Source organism: Maylandia zebra, linkage group LG22, assembly GCF_041146795.1.
Source record: "Maylandia zebra isolate NMK-2024a linkage group LG22, Mzebra_GT3a, whole genome shotgun sequence".
Classification (NCBI taxonomy): Eukaryota; Metazoa; Chordata; class Actinopteri; order Cichliformes; family Cichlidae; genus Maylandia; species Maylandia zebra.
The window spans coordinates 20,467,641-20,484,756 of NC_135187.1; the positions used below are offsets into that span (position 1 = coordinate 20,467,641).

Consider the following 17,116-nt stretch of genomic DNA (forward strand, 5'->3'; position numbering starts at 1 on the left):
TAATGCAAACTGCACTATTATAATGCACAATATCGGTCTTACTCTTTGAATAACCTCGTTTTATTTTTATTTTATTTTTGTTGTTTATGTAAAACATGTGGCAGTGTCTCAGTATAAGGATCTATCTAACCACTCCCAAAGACCATTCGTTGCAATGTTTGCATTGTCCACAAGGGGGCAGCAGAGTACCTCATATTTCATGAACAGCCACCACACAGAAAGTTTCTCCATCTTCAGAAAACAGTACTGCATGATTTGTTGTATCCTATTTATTAAGGATTAGAAACACTGAAAAAGACACTCAAAACACCTATGAAAACATGAAAAAATACACATCGAATAGCAAAAGATTTGTATAAACCGCTGATAACACTAATACTAAGGCTATGAAACCTTTTATTGACAATATCGTCAGCTGTCGCTGATGTTGGCACCATGCTAAGATAGTGTTGTTCACATATAAGAGTTTATTCTGTGAGCAGAAACCTGAGCCTTGAGATGTTGGGCCTTTTTTTTTTACAGAGAGGTGTGAATATGCAGCTGCAGCAACCATGCAGTGATTTATTGGTGTATTTTTGGTCCATCCATGTTTCAATTTCAGTGAATGTGGTCTGTGCAGGGTTGTCCCAGTTATTTAGTTTCCTAGAACAGGTTTAGGTGCCTTCCTTATCCTAAGGGTATAAAAGTGGGGAAACAGGGTGCAAAGATGGACAGGTGGATGAAAAAACTATAAATAGCTAATTTAAAAAAAAAAGTTAGAGACATGATGGACACAGATCACTGGACAGAGTAAATCATGACAGATGTTTGTGCGTTTAAAGGGCTGGACTGAGTAAAGGCCTGGTCAGGAGAGTGGTGGCAGGGATCGGGTACTGACCGGGCAGTACTTCCCCCTGGATGGTGATGGAGGAGGCTGGGTAAGATGTGGTGATGATGGGAATGGGCGGATGTGTCCTCCATAGTACTCTCGCCCAGTCTCTGAGGCCTCAGCTTCCGGATCCTGAGACCGACCTCTGGGCCTGCGTAGCTGAGGGGGAGTGGGTGAGCAGGTGGGCATGCACCGGAAATGAGAGGGAGAGTGGTGGGAAGACATACGGCAGATAGGGGAAGAATAACACCTGGGAGCTGAGTGGCGACTTGGTGATGGATGGCGACCGGGTGAGCGGTGCCGGCCAGGTGAAGAGTGCCTCCCTCTCAGCGGTTCCTTGGTCTGTTTGGGGGATTTGTTTGACTTAGGAACCTTGGATGTCTTAGGTGTATTGGGTGATCTGGGAATGGGATGAGTGGTGGGGTAAGAACTGGATGAGTGAGAGGTGAGGCCTTGGCTGGGAGAGGCAGGGTCTCCATTGTTGGCAATCTTGTAGAGGAAGACATCATACTGAAGGGGCGGGTTGTTCTCTGGGTGAAGCTTGGCCTCTTTGGGGAGAAGCACTTCCAGGCCAATAGTCACTCCATCCTGATGTTGAAATATGGTAAGTGGAGAAGATTGCAACAATGCAGGAAGAGTCATGAAGGCAAAAACATGAAATCAAATTACATTGACAAGCACAGGGGTGACAGTGGGCCCCTGGGATAGCTGAAAGCTACAGTATTGATTTTTAGATTCTTGGTGTAATTAGCTTTTGGGGGAAAATGATGAGAAATACCAAATAACAAATACTGTGCTGATTTACATGTCCGGCAACTACAGAGCAACATTCAATTAATATTCACTCTCAAACTCCTGTGGCTCTTGTTCTCGATAACTCCAGAATAAGATCAGTGTCTGTTTGCTGAAGAAGGATGTAAGAGGCAGTAGCTCCAAAGAGTTACAGACTAGCTAGCTAAGCAGCGAGCTGAGAGACGCTTTGAGCTTCGTGGAGTTAAGGGAAACTGCACAGTTAGGTAATAATTTCCATTAGATACATAATAGAAATATAATGATTATAGCTTAAACTGTAATAAAATTTGGGACTAAGTGGCTATAAATGTTGAGAATTTATTTTAAACTGTTCTGAATATCAATATTCTTTTTCATAATGATGACATATATACTCACTGGCCACTTTATACAGGTACACTGCAGCAGCTCAGTGCATTTATGCATGAAGACAAGGTCTGCTGAGTTTCAAACAGAGCATCAGAATGGGGATGAACAGAAGTTTAAGTGACTTTGAATGTGGCATTGTTTGTTGGTGAACTGGTCTGACTCTTTTACAAACTGATGATTTGCTGGGATTTTCACATACAACCATCCTTGTTGATGTTCTCGGATGTTGGAGGAGAATTGCGACACCGCTTTGAACTTACATGAAGATAAAAGTAATTCAAATAACCACCCGTTACCACCCATTATCTCTGAACTTTATGTTAAAGCTTGAAGCAGGTGGGTCAGCAGAAGACCACACTGGGTGCCACTCCTGTCACCTAAGAACAGGATACTGAAGCTACAATTCAAAGAGCTCACCATTATTGGACAACAGAAGATTAGACCAGCGTTGTCTGGTCTGATGAGTCTTTCTGGTGCGACATTCAGATTAGAGGGTCAAAATTTTGTGTAATCAACATGAAAGCATTGCTCTATCCTGCCTTGAATCAATAGCTGAGGCTGGTGGTGGTGCTGTAACAGTGTGGGAGATTTACTTTTGGTTGCTGACCATGTCCATCCTTGTTATCCTGAAGTGTAACACACCATGTCACAAAGCTCAATCATCTCTAACTGGTTTCTTGAACATGACATGAGTTCGCAAATAGTTGCCACAGTCACCAGATCTGAATACAACAGAGCACCTTAGGGATGCTGTCATTTCAATATGGACCAAAATCTCTGAGAAATGTTTCAGCACCTCGTTGAATCTATACGACGAAGAATTAAAGCAGGGGCTCCAACCTGGCACTAGCAAGGTGTACCTAAAAAACTGTCAGGTGAGTGTATATGATACTTAAAAACACTGCTGTCAGAAGAGGTGTTTAGCGTAGATGAATAAAAATAACTATGGCGAATTACATTCTCATCAGTGTAAGTACAGAGTGGAAGTTGGAATTTGGGGGGTATTCAAACAGGAACATGTGTACTTCTTAATACATGGAAAGTACAGATAAAGGAGCATACTACATCAAAAATTAAAAAAACAAAAGAAAACTCAGAAATCCTGTTTCCCTCTGCCAGTCTGGTTAAAAAGCCTGCGTTAAATTTCTTCATATTGAACAAAACATGTTTCATTTGAACCTTTTATTGCGGTTTCTATTCATTTGAGGGAGCTGTCCATGGTTCTGAATGGGCAATCACTATTGTGTGTGCAGACGGTGCAATCTGTGAGGAGCCTACTGTAGCACAAAAGCAGGGTCAGCCGAGCATTCAGTTATTATTAGCGGGAGAGCAGCTGGGCAGTAGTTAGCTTCATCATAGGCAGACATGCAGAGAAAGAAAGAAAGAAAGAGAAGAAAAAGAAAGAGCTGGACAGAGAGATACAGTCTGGAGGAAAGCTCACAACAACACACGGGGACAAGCTGGGTAAATTAAAAAGATTTATTCCAACAACCGTGAACTGCAATCCTCCATGTATACCAAAAAAAGTACAAAAGAATAGCAAGGTACATTAAAGCATTATAAATCACACTGAAAATCAAGACACAGCGTGTGTAATATATCTATTGTATATAGTATATCAACTCCGAGCAGTTACTTTGACCTCATGTAATCTAGACATATCCACTTATTAGCAAACATTAATATTTCGCAAATACAGATCCACTTAATTTCCACGTACTTCTTTTTATTTTATTTTTTGTTGCAAATATTATGTTTTCAGACACTTTTCATTGATAACACCAATGCATGCGGGCAGAGAGCGACAGTAAGGCGGGGCAAGCAGAGGTAAGGGGAAGGAGGGGCTGGGGAAATGTGAGAAAAGACAGCAAAGGATTTCATTGGCCAAAGACCAAGGCAGGGCATCAGCAGAAAGGAAAGTCAGTCAATAGTTGGTCCAAGCCAGAGGTTTTAGTCCAGCATAAGGGGCGGATATGAAAGGAAGGAGGAGGCGGCACCACTATGTGATCAGTGTTGGCATGGTAGCCTTGTAAACAAGACTATTGTGCTTTTCAAGTTGTATCTTTAATTCATGTTGTGCTTACTTTTTACATTAGGTCTCATCAGACTGCTAGAAATGCACAGTATGCACTTTGCATGGTGTAAACGATGTTAGCCTCGGCGCTATGTCGTTTGTGTGTGTGTGTGTGAGTGTGTGTGCACACTTTAACAGAAGGTGAAGCTTTATACCAGGTTGTTCTGGAGCATGTTTACCTCGGCTTTTTCCTCCGTGTTGTTAGGAGTGAGGCCGTGGTCGTGGACGGCGGAGGCCGGGCGGTTGTTCTCGTGCTTTGGGGAGTGAGAGTTGAGGATGTTCATAGACCCCTCCTCCTTGGGCTGCGGGGACTTGGCTTGGTTCTCCTGCTTCTGCGGCTCATCCTGCAGAGAAAGTTGGTTACGCTTCACAGATGCTTCATATGCAGAGAAAACGAAATTTTAATGACGAGGTACAAAACTATTCTGGGAAATACAACAACACTTCCATGGTGCCAGTCTTACAACTTACAACTCAAAGCTTTATCCATCTCACATCTGCACCTACAGGCACCTTAAAATCCCCAATTAACCTGACGCACATGTATTTGGACTGTGGGAGGACAATCCAGCATGCAAGGTGAGAACAAAAGCCTCTGGAAACTTCCAAACCAGACTTTTTCTTTGCTGTAAGAGAAAACCTTTACACCAGTGTGCAGCTAATATGCAAGACATGCACAGAGAGACTTACCAGAATGTAGTAAATGTGTTTTATCTAACTTAAATCATCAAGTAATTAGTGGAACCTTAAAAATCTACAAGTTCTTTTTATTTTGGGGGGAATTTGGTGAAACATTTGAACAATTTTGGAAGATTTGCTTTTAAAAAAGTTATGTCAAGTGGTTCCATACAACTCTTTTAGGTAGCTCCTAAGAAACTGTTTAAGTTTATCTGAGTCATTTGCTTGTGAAATACTTGTCTTATGTAGATACATTTTTTTGAGTGCACAGTATTTTGTTGAAAAATCACAAACACACTCAAGTACATTTTTTAAAAAACTATTTTGGTCAGTAAATCCAGCTAAACAGAATTCTTGTAAAATAATAATAGTGAGATTTCCTTTTTAAATTACTCTTTTTACTCTCTTAGCTGTGCAGATATGCATCTTTTACTGCTTGGGAATATAGATATGTGTACACTTTTTCCCCTGGCGAAGGTAAAGTTATGTTGAGGTCTAATAATCATCCTCAGGGGGGTCTATTTTGTGTAAGATTGCACCTTTAATTACAGAACTGAACTTTTACTGTACTGTTGTTTGCAAGAGTGTGCAATCACTTGCTCAGGCAGTCATTTAACAGGGAAAAACTGCTTAGTGTGTGCTGGGGAAAGATCTAATATAGTGGCGCATCGCTGTGCATTACGATTTTGCAGAGACAACTTAATCTGAACTGGCAGAAATACACTGCCAGACTAGGAGAGACAGACATCGCAGAGTAACTGGCCTAACTGAACTTAAAGATGACATTTATAACTGGTTAAAACAAAAAACACACAAAAAACCCTTCCAGAAAACCCTTCCCCTCTTGCTTGCTCAAGATAATCATTCTTGAAAGTCACGGAAAAACCACCACCACCACCACCTTCACATCCAGGCCTTTATCTAATCAGCTAATCATACCGCAGCATAAAAAAAAAAAACCTGTTGGACCTATGACATTTAAAAGAAATTGCAATACAGGACATGTACCTGCAGGGGCTTTTTAACCCCCCGACCCGACATTTAGAGGATCCGGAAGATACCGAAAAGTAGCTATAATCACTACACTGAAATGCCAGCACCGCTCTCAGAGCAGCAGCTTATTTTTAAAAAAAAAAATCCTAATTTGATCACTTCAGGTAGTTCAGCTAAGTGTCGCTAATGGACTGAGAATCAGAATTCATTTCTGCAGATCAAATGTGAAGTCAGTCCCAGAGACTTGTTTTTGTAAGATGCAAATCCATTGTGTTTCGTGTCCGTGTGTCAGGCTCGTAATTGTTCAAGCTATCCATTGATTGGCTTTTCACTAACATCTGAAGGTCAAAGTCACATCAGGCGGTAAGTAGGGCACAATCGATCAGTTTCACTGGCTACTGTTGTACGCAATTCGCCGAACGCCCTTTCACATCAAAACAGGTTCCGAAAATTTAAAGTCGTGCTGTTGCTGTTGATCTCCTACACCCCCTACGCCGTTTAAGTTATTCTCCTATTATATCCGTCTTTATTCACAAGAATCCACACTGAATTTTAAGTATGAATTTACTCATGCATCAGTAACCTTCTCTATTGCCTTAGTAACCCAGCAGGCGATTGATGGATGTAAACAGGGGAACAAACACATCTTCCTGCAAACACAACACCCCCACAACACACACGCACACACACACACACACACACAAAAGAATTGTGGACAGAAATGAATGCATTACTGCATGCTACAGAATGCACAACCTGTGGAGGGGTACTGGGGAGAAAAGAGGAAACCTGCTGCAGGGGGACCCAAAATGGCTGTTTGAGCTGCATGAAGAGCAAGCAGCTGAGACAAAATGGTGGCTCAATTTCCTCAGCGAGCTTCTCAGGAAGCTGCAGAGGCGCAGGTAGGAGAGGCAGCAAATGTATGAACTCGCTGTTTCTCCACACAGCGATGCCTACATATCTGAACAACTGGCTGCAGGACGCCTGGCAGGGTGTGATTAATCATTACAGCTACATGGAATTCAGCTGATACGAGATCAGGTGCGGGAAGAGGTCGTGGAAGTGACAGCTTGCAGCGTATAAAGTGCAAAAGATTTACAGTACTGTGCAAAAGTCTTGAGCCGCATCTCTTTTCTTGATATTTTGCTGAGATAATGAGAAATAGATGTGGCGATTTATTAAAATGTGCAAGTATTCATGCATATAAGGCAAAAAAAGGAGTTTGTATAATTCTACCTTTAATCCACCTTTATTGTTCAACACAGCCTGAACTCTTTTAGTCAAGCGTTCTTGTAATTTCTTTAACTAATCTTCAGAAATAGTTCTCTAGGTTTCTTGAAGGACATTCAAAGCTTTTCTTTGGAAGAGAGTTATTTAGGGAGGCCAATCCATGACTGATAGTTCTTCACCGTGTGTTTGTCTATTTCAGGCATTTACTGCATTGGAAGTGTGGTCATTGTCATGGTAAAAAAAAAAAAATGAAGCTGTTGCCTATCTAATGCTTTCCAGATGGTTTTGCATGATGAATTCTGTGTTTGGAATTTCATCAGTTTTGACAACAATTCCAACACCACTGGCTGAAATTAATATGCAACCCCTGACGGAGCCTCCACCATGATTTACAGATGGCTGTAGACATTGTTGTACCTCTCTCCTGACCTACTCTGTACATGCTGATGAAGGTTTGAACCCCCCAAAAAATGCAATTGATCCAACATGATGGGTTTTGTGACAGGCTGCTAGTAACAAAGTGCTCATACAGATACAATTTAAAACTGGTTCTTTGCTAATTGTCTATGTGTTGAATCAGGTGTCTTTTTTACACTTGAATGCCTCTGAAAATGGTCTGATCCAAGGACTGGACTGAAAATGGGTGAAAACGCAGCCAAATGGAAAAACTCTGAATGACCCTCACAAAGCCTGAGGAACTATTGTTCAAGAAAACTTTAAAACACATGGGAATGTCTGGCTACTTGAAACAAAATATAAAGGAGTAATGGGTGGTTCGAGATTTTTGCACAATACTGTAAGTTTCTAGCAGTTTCACAGTTGGGGACTTTAAAGCAAAGCCAGGGAGGAAGACTAATGTAGGCAATGTGGGCATCTCCTTTGTGCTTACCTGGAGCTGATTATAAGAATTTCTGGGTTTATAGTCCCAGGTAAAGCTGGCTGTTGATGGCCTCTGAGGGGAATTGGTCAGGGTGAAAAACATTAAACACAGACATACGCTACATTTTCATCTATGTCTTGATATAACAGGACAACATTATGGTGTGTTTTGGTGTGCCTGCAAACTTCAGATGGCAGTTTAATAACAAGAACAGTGCAGCAGAAACATACAGTAGACTGAATCATCAAGCGAAGCTGGCAGGGAGACAACACAGGAGAGAACACAATGAGGTGGGAAGGGGGAAAAATATATAGAAAAATGAAATAAAACCTAAGAAAAAGGGGGGAAAGGGGCCAAACATGAGGAGAGCTGGGCATACCTGACAGATAATGTTGTCATAGTACGCCAGGTTGTGAGTATGAGCTTGGGGAGCGGGCGGAGGGGTGTCACACAGTTTCCTTACGTTTGGCTGTGAGCCGTCAGCTGTTGTGGAAACTGAGAGGCCGTCCGTCTGTGGCTCGCTGCTCTGTGGGCGGTACTTACTGCAGGATGGCAGAGAGAGAGATTTGTGTGGTAAATATTTGGAGTAATATGGTTGTTTTTTGCATTCATATCTTTAAGAGCTGCATTTTTTCTCCACTACGTATACCAGCTCGCACAAAACACATGTCACTTCTGTGAAAACCAAATAATTTAGCAGACTGACTATAGACTTCCTTTCACATGTGCTCTGCTTTGACTGCCATGTGCTTGTAATAAGGTTGTCACCTCGCTTTGCACCGACCAAACTGTGAGTCACAGCTCTCTTTTCAAAAATATTTTCTCACTTCCCGGTCAAACGCACACACCTGCGTTTGCGAAGGCGCTTGTTCTCGTTCTTGAGGTGGTGCAGCCTCTTGGCAAAGAATACGATGATCATAAAAAGCAGCAGGAGGACCACGGAGGACACGCCCACCACCACGCACAGCACCTGGAACTCGGTGACGGCCCAGTTGCAACGCGCACCTTTGTTCCACACGTAGTCCTGCACATTGCACCTGGATTAAGAAGGAATATAAAGAGACCATATTAATTTATTATTATTAACTTTCTGTCTTTCTTTCTATCCTCAAAATAAAAAAGCCAGATGCCCAGGAAGGTGTGTGCCTGTGTGCCAGAATTATGCCTACAATGTGTAAGTGTAAACTTGTACTCAGAGCTATTGACATGCTGTCCTGAGGTCTTTCCAGCAAAGCAGGGATTTGGCCTGCAGCCTAGCCCCTTAATGAGATCAAAGGATCAGAACACGTGTGTGTGTGTGTGTGTGTGTGTGTGTGTGTGTGCGTGCGTGCGTGCGTGCGTGCGTGCGTGCGTGCGTGCGTTTTCCATATTCCTGATCTTTTTCTGTCAAACTACTTACAACTTTTTCACTGCTGTTTGAGCATATGTAAGTGTGTGTGTCCATATGCATGTGTGTGTGTGTGTGTGTGTGCATATTACTCAGCAGGTATGATAAGATAAGCAACAGTTTGCCTCCAGGCTTACAGAGAGGCTGCAGGAGAGGGCAGATGGTGCCATCAAGGCGTGAATGAATGGTTGTGCATTTGCATGAGCAGTGTGCGAGCGCGCGAGTTTGTGTGACCTCAGTGTATTGTCATCTTTCTCGTACTTTCTATTTGTGCATGCTGTGTGTCTCTGTCAGCTGCCAGCAGCCTAACAACACACACACCCTCTTTTACGCCCTGCCTCCAAAACCCAAAACTGAGATTATCTCTTGGGGACCCTGCTGTGATCTTGACAAACCCTTGTGACACATCAGGCCAGCCTTCTGTTTCTGTGTTTGTGCGTGCGTGTGTGTGTCTGTGTTTCCAGTGTTCATGCTACATCTTTTCAATTGTGTGGGAGAACAAGCATATTGGAAATTATCCCAAGAAGACAAATTAAAAAGGGGAATATTTTAGCACCCAACGACCCTCTCGGGCACCCCTGCTGCCTTGCACATAATGTGCACACACAAATGCCAGTTACTCACCAAAAAGTCACATCCTGCCTTTAAATTACTATGCATGATGGAAAAAGGAAGACTGTATGATCCTGTGTTTGCATAGCTCTCACCTGCAGAAGGCTCCCATTCCTGGCACTACGGTGCACACCCCTTGATTGAAGCAGAAATTGGGTTTGACGTCACACTGAGATACACACACCCCGGGCCCAGACTGCACAAAGCCCAGCCTGCAGCCACCCTCCCCCATGGCACCTCCTAAGCCTAGCCCCTCATCCTGGTCTTGCCCTGACATGGGAGGAGCTGGTAAGGGTGGCCTGCTGTCCACGTTAGGCTTGACCTTGTCGGGAACAGCAGGAGAACCAGCCAGGAGCGGATTCTCATCCTCCATTTCTGCTGGAGGTGACGGGGAGGGTTCGGGTTCTGGGGTTGTATCGACTGCCGAGGGGTCGTCATCATCGGGGGATAGATAGTCGTAAAAATCAGAAAGGGTCCATGATGTAGGGTCGCCTGCCTTCTGCTTTTGGGGCTTGGGGGCTTTCGCCCATCCCAGAGCAGCATCGGAGGGCACGACGTCGGGGGCAGGACTGTGAAACTCCACGGTGATGACGTCATCGGATAAGGGGTTCCCGGGCTGATCTGGACCCCCACCTCCTGCGGTTAGCTCCTCCGCCACAGGTGGGTCCTCCTCTACAAAATCCAAGTGGACACGTTTATGTGAGTGGTGGTGTTTGGCGGAGCTGAGTGGGAGTTTGGCACCAAACACAAGGCCTGCTCCAATCAGATGGTCTCTCTCTGCTGAGTCATCACTTAGCACCATCCTGGTGTTCAAGGCCTCCTTGTTGACAGATGAATGGTTGTGATGATGGTGGTGTTTGCCAATTGAATGCCTCCCTGTCAATCACACACAACAAGGGTTAAGAGCTCAACTTTTGCCTTTTAACTCTGGAAACTGTGAAGCATGCAGTTCATGCTTTCCATTAAAATCTGTAGCCTCTAGACCCAAGCCATCGCAGCAGCCAAAGAAGACATTAAACAGCTGCTTTAAAAGCCTTTTATTGGGTGAACCTACTTTGATGTGTGAAACTGAGGAACCCTGACATATTTACAAATCATAACACCAAAGAATAACAGAAAACTGAATTGTTTTGGCTTTTATTTGCTGTGGTCTTACTCTTCACAAAAAGTACACACAAAGGTTTTTATAGATAGATTTAACCAGTCCGAAGGTGCTGAGTCTAGTTTTGTATGATAAAGACTGAGGCCCAAGGATAAAGTGTGAATGGCTTTGGTAGATCCACTGCAGTCTCCACCACAGCCTTGTGCAGAGGTGCTTTAGAGTTGTATTAGCCTGGTTTTCTAAGAGAATTCACCATCTCCCTGACTATTAACTCCTCTGAGCTTTAAAATATTATTCAATTATAAACCAAAAAATACAAAATCTATTCAGTGTGAGTGAAAGTGTTACTAAAAACTTGGCTCCACTTTCCCTTTGAAAAGCCAACTGATTACTTGTCAAAGAAATGTCAACAAGAGCTGAAGACTGCATGATGTAGGATTAGCGCCTGAGTCATGTGCTCTAGTGACCGAGACCGGGTGAGGATTAGATTAGGGGTTAGAGTTGTAGGTTAGAAGCCGCCTGGCTGGAAACTTCTCTTGCTTTTAGCAGTCTACAGAGAAAGACGCACACTCATAGGCAGAAAGGCGAAGATATCACCAGAAAAGTCTTAAAATCTTCCAGCAGGCAGCAGACTGCTAATTGGCCCCTCACTGCATGCTCATTCTCGGCAGCCACACATAATTAAAACCCACAGAACTCTCTTTTAAATTCAAGCGGAGACACGTATTTCCAAAAGAATTTGGTAACACTGCAAAAAAAATGCACTTGATATCTTGACAAATTTCCACTTGGTGAAATGGTGCAGCTATAAAACGCAGAGTCTCTGTGATTTAAGCCAGCGTGAGCATTATATCACCTCAGTAAATCTGGCAAATAGTTTAAGCAAGATAAGGAAATAACAGGATACTATCAAAGGCAGTTTCAGCCTCCTACTTTTGGGCATCTAGGAATAATAAGTGGGTAAAAAGGAAGGTAGGTGTAGTAATAGCTCAGAGGTTAGGAAAGCAGGCTTTTAGTTTGAAGATTAGAGGCCAGCTGCTGGGATCTCCTCCTGCCTGTGAGATTCAGTTTGGGGTTGGGGGTTTTTTGTACATGATGTCTGACTAGACTAAGGTTATTACACAAAAACTTAATTTAGACATTACAAGATTAATTTGTTTTATTCCATAAAAGTTGGAGTGATTTTTAGAGTGCAGTATGACTGTGTGTGGAGTCCACTTCAGAGCTGTCTTTCTAAAACACAGTGAAACTATAGGGTGGGCACTGGATGTGTGGAAGGTGGGTTGCAGGCTACCCAGTACTACTTCTTCTTTCTAAGTGATTCCCTGGCTCCTGCTAAGAAATTAGAAACAGCACGGTGCTATTTTTCCATTGGCTGAAAAAATTTCACTTTTTGATTGGGTGAGGAGCACACATGCCTGAGTGAGCTCAGCTACTCCCTGTCTGGCATATGATGCTGTGTTCATACATTTAGATTTTCTTTCTTGCCAGGACTCAAATGATACCCCTCCCACACTGAAGACACTCGGGCCAAATTTTAAGGATATCTGTTTAAACTGAAACATTTTTAAAGCATTATTTATACTAAATTGTAACGTTGTCAGCTTGGCATTCATTTGGGCACAGGGAGAGAAATCAAGCCTGACATCTAAACGCAAAAATTCCCCAAATGTGAAATTCACAAATTAGCACATAACAAGGAGGCGCTGCTGATTGCTGCTGGAAACACACCTGACCAAGAACTGTTTGAGCACTTAAAAAAAACACAACATATCGTTTTTACACATATGTTTTACTGCAATTAAACAAACGAGATACCGTAATTTGTTCCCAGAGTTCATAAATGTGTATTTTTTCTGCAGCTGAACAATAACAGGTGAGCTGATGTTTATCATTTTTGTTCTGAGTTAAACTAAAAGCTTTAGCTTTTAAGTTTTAAACAGACATAAAAGAGCACTAAACGAATCCTGAAGCATATCAGAGGATTGTGCAACAGCATTAATGATGTAGAAATATAACTTTTACAGAATTTAAAAAAAACACTTTTCTGGATGTAAAGCAAAAAAACTTTTTAAGTGGTTTTCCTGAGATTTTACTGGTGATCCTGTATATAAAGTTTATATGTGTTGGACACAACTAAAGTTAATGTAGATGGTGGTTCAAAGTATTTCTTTCATTAAAGAAAGAAAGAAAGAACTGGCTGCAGTGTTCCCACAGTTCACTACATTTCAAGAAGCCACTTCTTCACACTTTTCCACTGGCTCGTACATCTGCAAATGGCCAAACATGGCTGGGCTGGACAGCTTCTCTCCCACCAGCACCCTGAGATCAACGTGTCCAATGAGATCCCTGCTTTCAGTGTCTGGCACTTCATTCGGGACTAATACAAAAACCATCTGAACGTGCCTCGAGTCACGGAGACTAGCGGTGGCTGAGGAACCATGAGATTCACCTCACACACACATACACACACACACAGTGCAGTTGCCATGGTGAGATGTAAAGAGGTGCCAGGTTGAAAGGAGGAATGGAGCGAGGGAGTTGCAGTGGAAACAGAGAATCTAGTGTTGGTGCTCTCTCTTGTTTTTCGATCAATCAGCCAGGCAGTCACTCTGCGTTTTATGCCAGCTCCATCTCTGGGAAAACTCAGGTGGCAAGGATTGCAATGCCTCACACTTTGGAGGAGAGACAGGCTCCACCGGCTAAATCTGATTACAATGAATTCTGCTTTCATTTAAAGGTTCAGTCTGCCGATTTGTTCTCTGTTGAGATGCGGATGCTGCGTATCCTGTTAGCAGCTGGCAGTCTTCGTGGAGATTACAAGAGCAAAGGGGCACAGGAAGAGATTACAAGGGCAAGATGATCAAATTGAATGCACGAGCCCCAGCTTGCTTAGCAGTCTTAGAAACAGTGCGATTTGTGCCTTTAGCTGCCACTCGGCTCTTAACCTCTGGCATCACACGGAGCATGTCACCATGGTAACAAGTTTTACCTGAGGTCACTGTGATTGGTTGGAGTGCAGACTCCCAGCGGCCTTACCATCAGGGCACAGTGGGAAGGAACCCTGCACACAAGTACATTGTAACCACCTTTGACCACCAATATAAACCTAAAAGATGCTGACTACAGCTATTATTTTCACAGTCAGCAGTCAGGTAAAGGTGCCTACTGAGCAAAACTGCAACATCCAAATGTAAGAATGTATTAATACTTGAGCCTTATTGATTTATTTTACAATCAAACATTCATTTATGATGAAAACCTGCAGCCTCCGCCCATTGATCCGTGGGCATTCAAGATTTTTTTCCTCCTCCCCATCTCTGCGAAGGAAAGAAAATCAAGGAGATGCTGATGATCTGATGTATTCTGACATATTATGAGCTTTCTGGGGCTACGGGGCAGATGGACCTCACATTATGTACTGGATACACAGAAGCACACACATACTCACATGGAGGAACGCTGGGGTTCTGGATTCAGTCCACATTGTTTTACCGGCATGGCCAACAAGAGAAATCTATTCCCGCAGGAATGTTTGTGTGTGTGTGGATTGACTAGCTTTGAGCTCAAAATGATTAGCCAATTAATCAATCAGCTGACTGCAAGAATAATCTCCAGTTTATATTTGATAATTTATTAAAATCAAGTAAAAGTGACAGATTTTTTTGGGGTGTGACTTTGTATCTTATGATGGTAACTCACCACCACATCACCGTTAGACAAAAATACCTTGACTAAAGGCAGCACTGAACTTGTGAACATTTTATAGACTAAATAAATAAAAACCAATGAAGTCAAATTACCCAGTCATGAAAAAAAAACGTATATTATAAAGACATTAGTCTGCTGAAGCAAACCTCTCTGCGTGAGTAAAAGAACGTATTAAATTTGAGCTGAAAATGACGTTATGACAGCAGGTGCTGCATGTTAAGGGACTCTGCAGGAATACTAAAGCAGTAGTGAATCACTTTACTTGTTTCTTCGTTTTATGTGATGAGCAGGTTACTGTTTAGTGAAAAGCAAAATATCTAAAAGATTTGCATCTCCCCAGGCAGCCAGTGAAATAAGAATCCCCTGTAGGCCCCTGCTACTCTTAATTAAACAAATATCCCCTGGCAAGTGGTCTGCGGGCTTTAAACATGGGGGACAGGATGCCAGGCATATATTTACCGGTCAGTAGATTAGATTAGATTAGATTAGATAGAACTTTATTAATCCCTCGGGTGGGTTCCTCTGGGTATGACATAGAGTTAACGCCTCGCTATCCACTGAGGGCGCGAGACAAGGCTGCATGGGGGGGGAATACAGCTGATGCGCGTGCTCGTGTGAACCCTAACGACCCTCTGCGTGCACAACCCACCCTGTTGCTGGGCAGCGACAGCAGTAGCGCTCATTTTTTATATTTCCAGGATTTTTCACATTTCCACCACTCGGGGGGGAGCACGCGGGCGCGTGTCTATGCCACACAGATACACAGACAGACACACGCACAGAGCAGGAACCGTCTGTGTCAGATTTGTGTTCCCACAAATCCCAGGGGATGGACAGTAAACGAGAAGGAGGAGAGGGGAGCGGGGTTGGCCTGTCCAGTCGTCTCGCCCCCCACCCCTCCTTCTCCTCAATGTCTGGAGGAATTCAGTCCTTTCAGCACCATGAATGGGCCTCCTGTAGCCCGGCCACGGTGCACCTAATCCCGCCTTTGTCTGGGGAACGCACCGGCACGGCGGGTCGCAGCTGCAGTGCTGAACTGTAAAATGTGTCTGTCGCTGTGATCGTCCACAGACATCTCATTATTTTTCATTTAAAAAAAGCCGGGTAGTAGATCTTACATCTTTGAATTAACATAATTACAGGCAGGGGGAGGTTCCCCCCCCCTCTCCTACCCGCCTTTCACACGCTTAATGAACCTGATACTGGCTGAACCCTGCCCACAGCCACTGGTTCAAGTGTCACTAGTGATCAGTACATATAGCAGCCAATAGGATGAGAGACAAAAAATATAAGGTTTATCTGCAGAATGTAGTGATTGGTTGGACTGAGAATCCAATTTTGTTCGTGCTATAAAAATGTGGACATTTGGGCATTTCTAATGGCGAATGGCCAAACTAATCAATGCATTAAAAATGTGTCCTCACAAAACAGAATTACCGAGGAAAGGCTTAATAATCATAATGGATAATGCCAACAGTGCCCACATTTTAAATAGCATCTACATTTCCATGGCGCATGCACGGACAATTGGATTTGTCATTATTTCTAATCTATGCCAAAGCAAGTGTGATTTGGATTCACGCACGTGCGCGTGCTTCCTTACAGAAATAATTACAGGCAGCACGCACGCACAGGGTGGGACACGGTAGATCCGCGGACTTACCGTGAGCAGACACAGGGAGGATGACCATTGAGATGGTCAGGAGCACCTGCCAGGTCCCCAAACGGCTGTCAGCGCGCGCCATAACGTGGGCTTATTCCCTTGGATACAGTGATGCAAACTCTGGTCCTCGTTTCGCCGGTCAGACCGTGGACTGTACAATAATCCTCACAGCAGAACCTCCAAACTTCAGAGCTTGTCTGTTTTCGCCATGTCGCCTTTATCCTTCCAAACGCCTGATCTCTCTCTCAGCTGCAGTGTGTGCGCGCGCGTGCGTGCGTGTCAACTGTTTAACGGCTAGGGTTCGGTTCCATTGTCCCGGGCGGGTGCCCTCTTCTCCACAGCTTTTGCGCGCGTGCCACTCCGTCGACAGCTGAAGCGTCACCGCGAGGAGTTGTAGTAGTAAAATGCGCGCGACCAGCGAAGGGTCTGCAGACTAGATTCTAATGAGACTGGGTCGTCGAACTGATACGCCTTTTCCCAGCTTTTGGTTACACCGGCGAAGAACGCGCGCGCACAGTGCGCCTCGGTGTCAGAGTGCCAGGCCGCACGCGCACAGACAATCACTCGAGCAAATGCTCCCGGTGTCCAGTCTCGGCTTGCTGTCGCTCGTGCAGAATGGGGGTGAGTGGGGGATTTAAACAGCGTCTGCTGTCACTGGAAGTCAATATGCTCCAGTTTACGCCACAGCTAATGTGTGTGTGAGCTTCGGTCCAAGAGTCTCTCTCTCTCTCTCTCTCTCCCCGTGTGGTTTTTATAT

The 17,116-nt window shown here is 43.8% G+C and overlaps 1 protein-coding gene across 4 annotated transcripts; it reads right to left on the bottom strand.

Annotated features, from left to right (window-relative positions):
• Window positions 1-285: 285 nt before the first annotated feature.
• Window positions 286-17,096, bottom strand: cspg5b (chondroitin sulfate proteoglycan 5b). 4 transcript variants are annotated; one of them, XM_076879223.1, is made up of 7 exons: window positions 16,360-17,096; window positions 9,979-10,759; window positions 8,733-8,921; window positions 8,348-8,426; window positions 7,894-7,956; window positions 4,283-4,447; window positions 286-1,456 (listed from the first exon to the last, which is right to left on the bottom strand). In XM_076879223.1, the coding sequence occupies exons 1-7, from the start codon at window positions 16,439-16,441 to the stop codon at window positions 845-847; spliced, it is 1,971 nt and encodes a 656-aa protein (XP_076735338.1). In that variant the 5' UTR covers window positions 16,442-17,096; the 3' UTR covers window positions 286-844. The 4 variants fall into 4 exon arrangements, with proteins under 4 accessions (XP_076735338.1, XP_076735337.1, XP_004548024.2 ...); XM_076879222.1 differs by having other exon boundaries at window positions 8,264-8,426; XM_004547967.5 differs by lacking the exon at window positions 7,894-7,956 and having other exon boundaries at window positions 8,264-8,426; window positions 16,360-17,095.
• Between the last annotated feature and the right edge of the window lie 20 nt (window positions 17,097-17,116).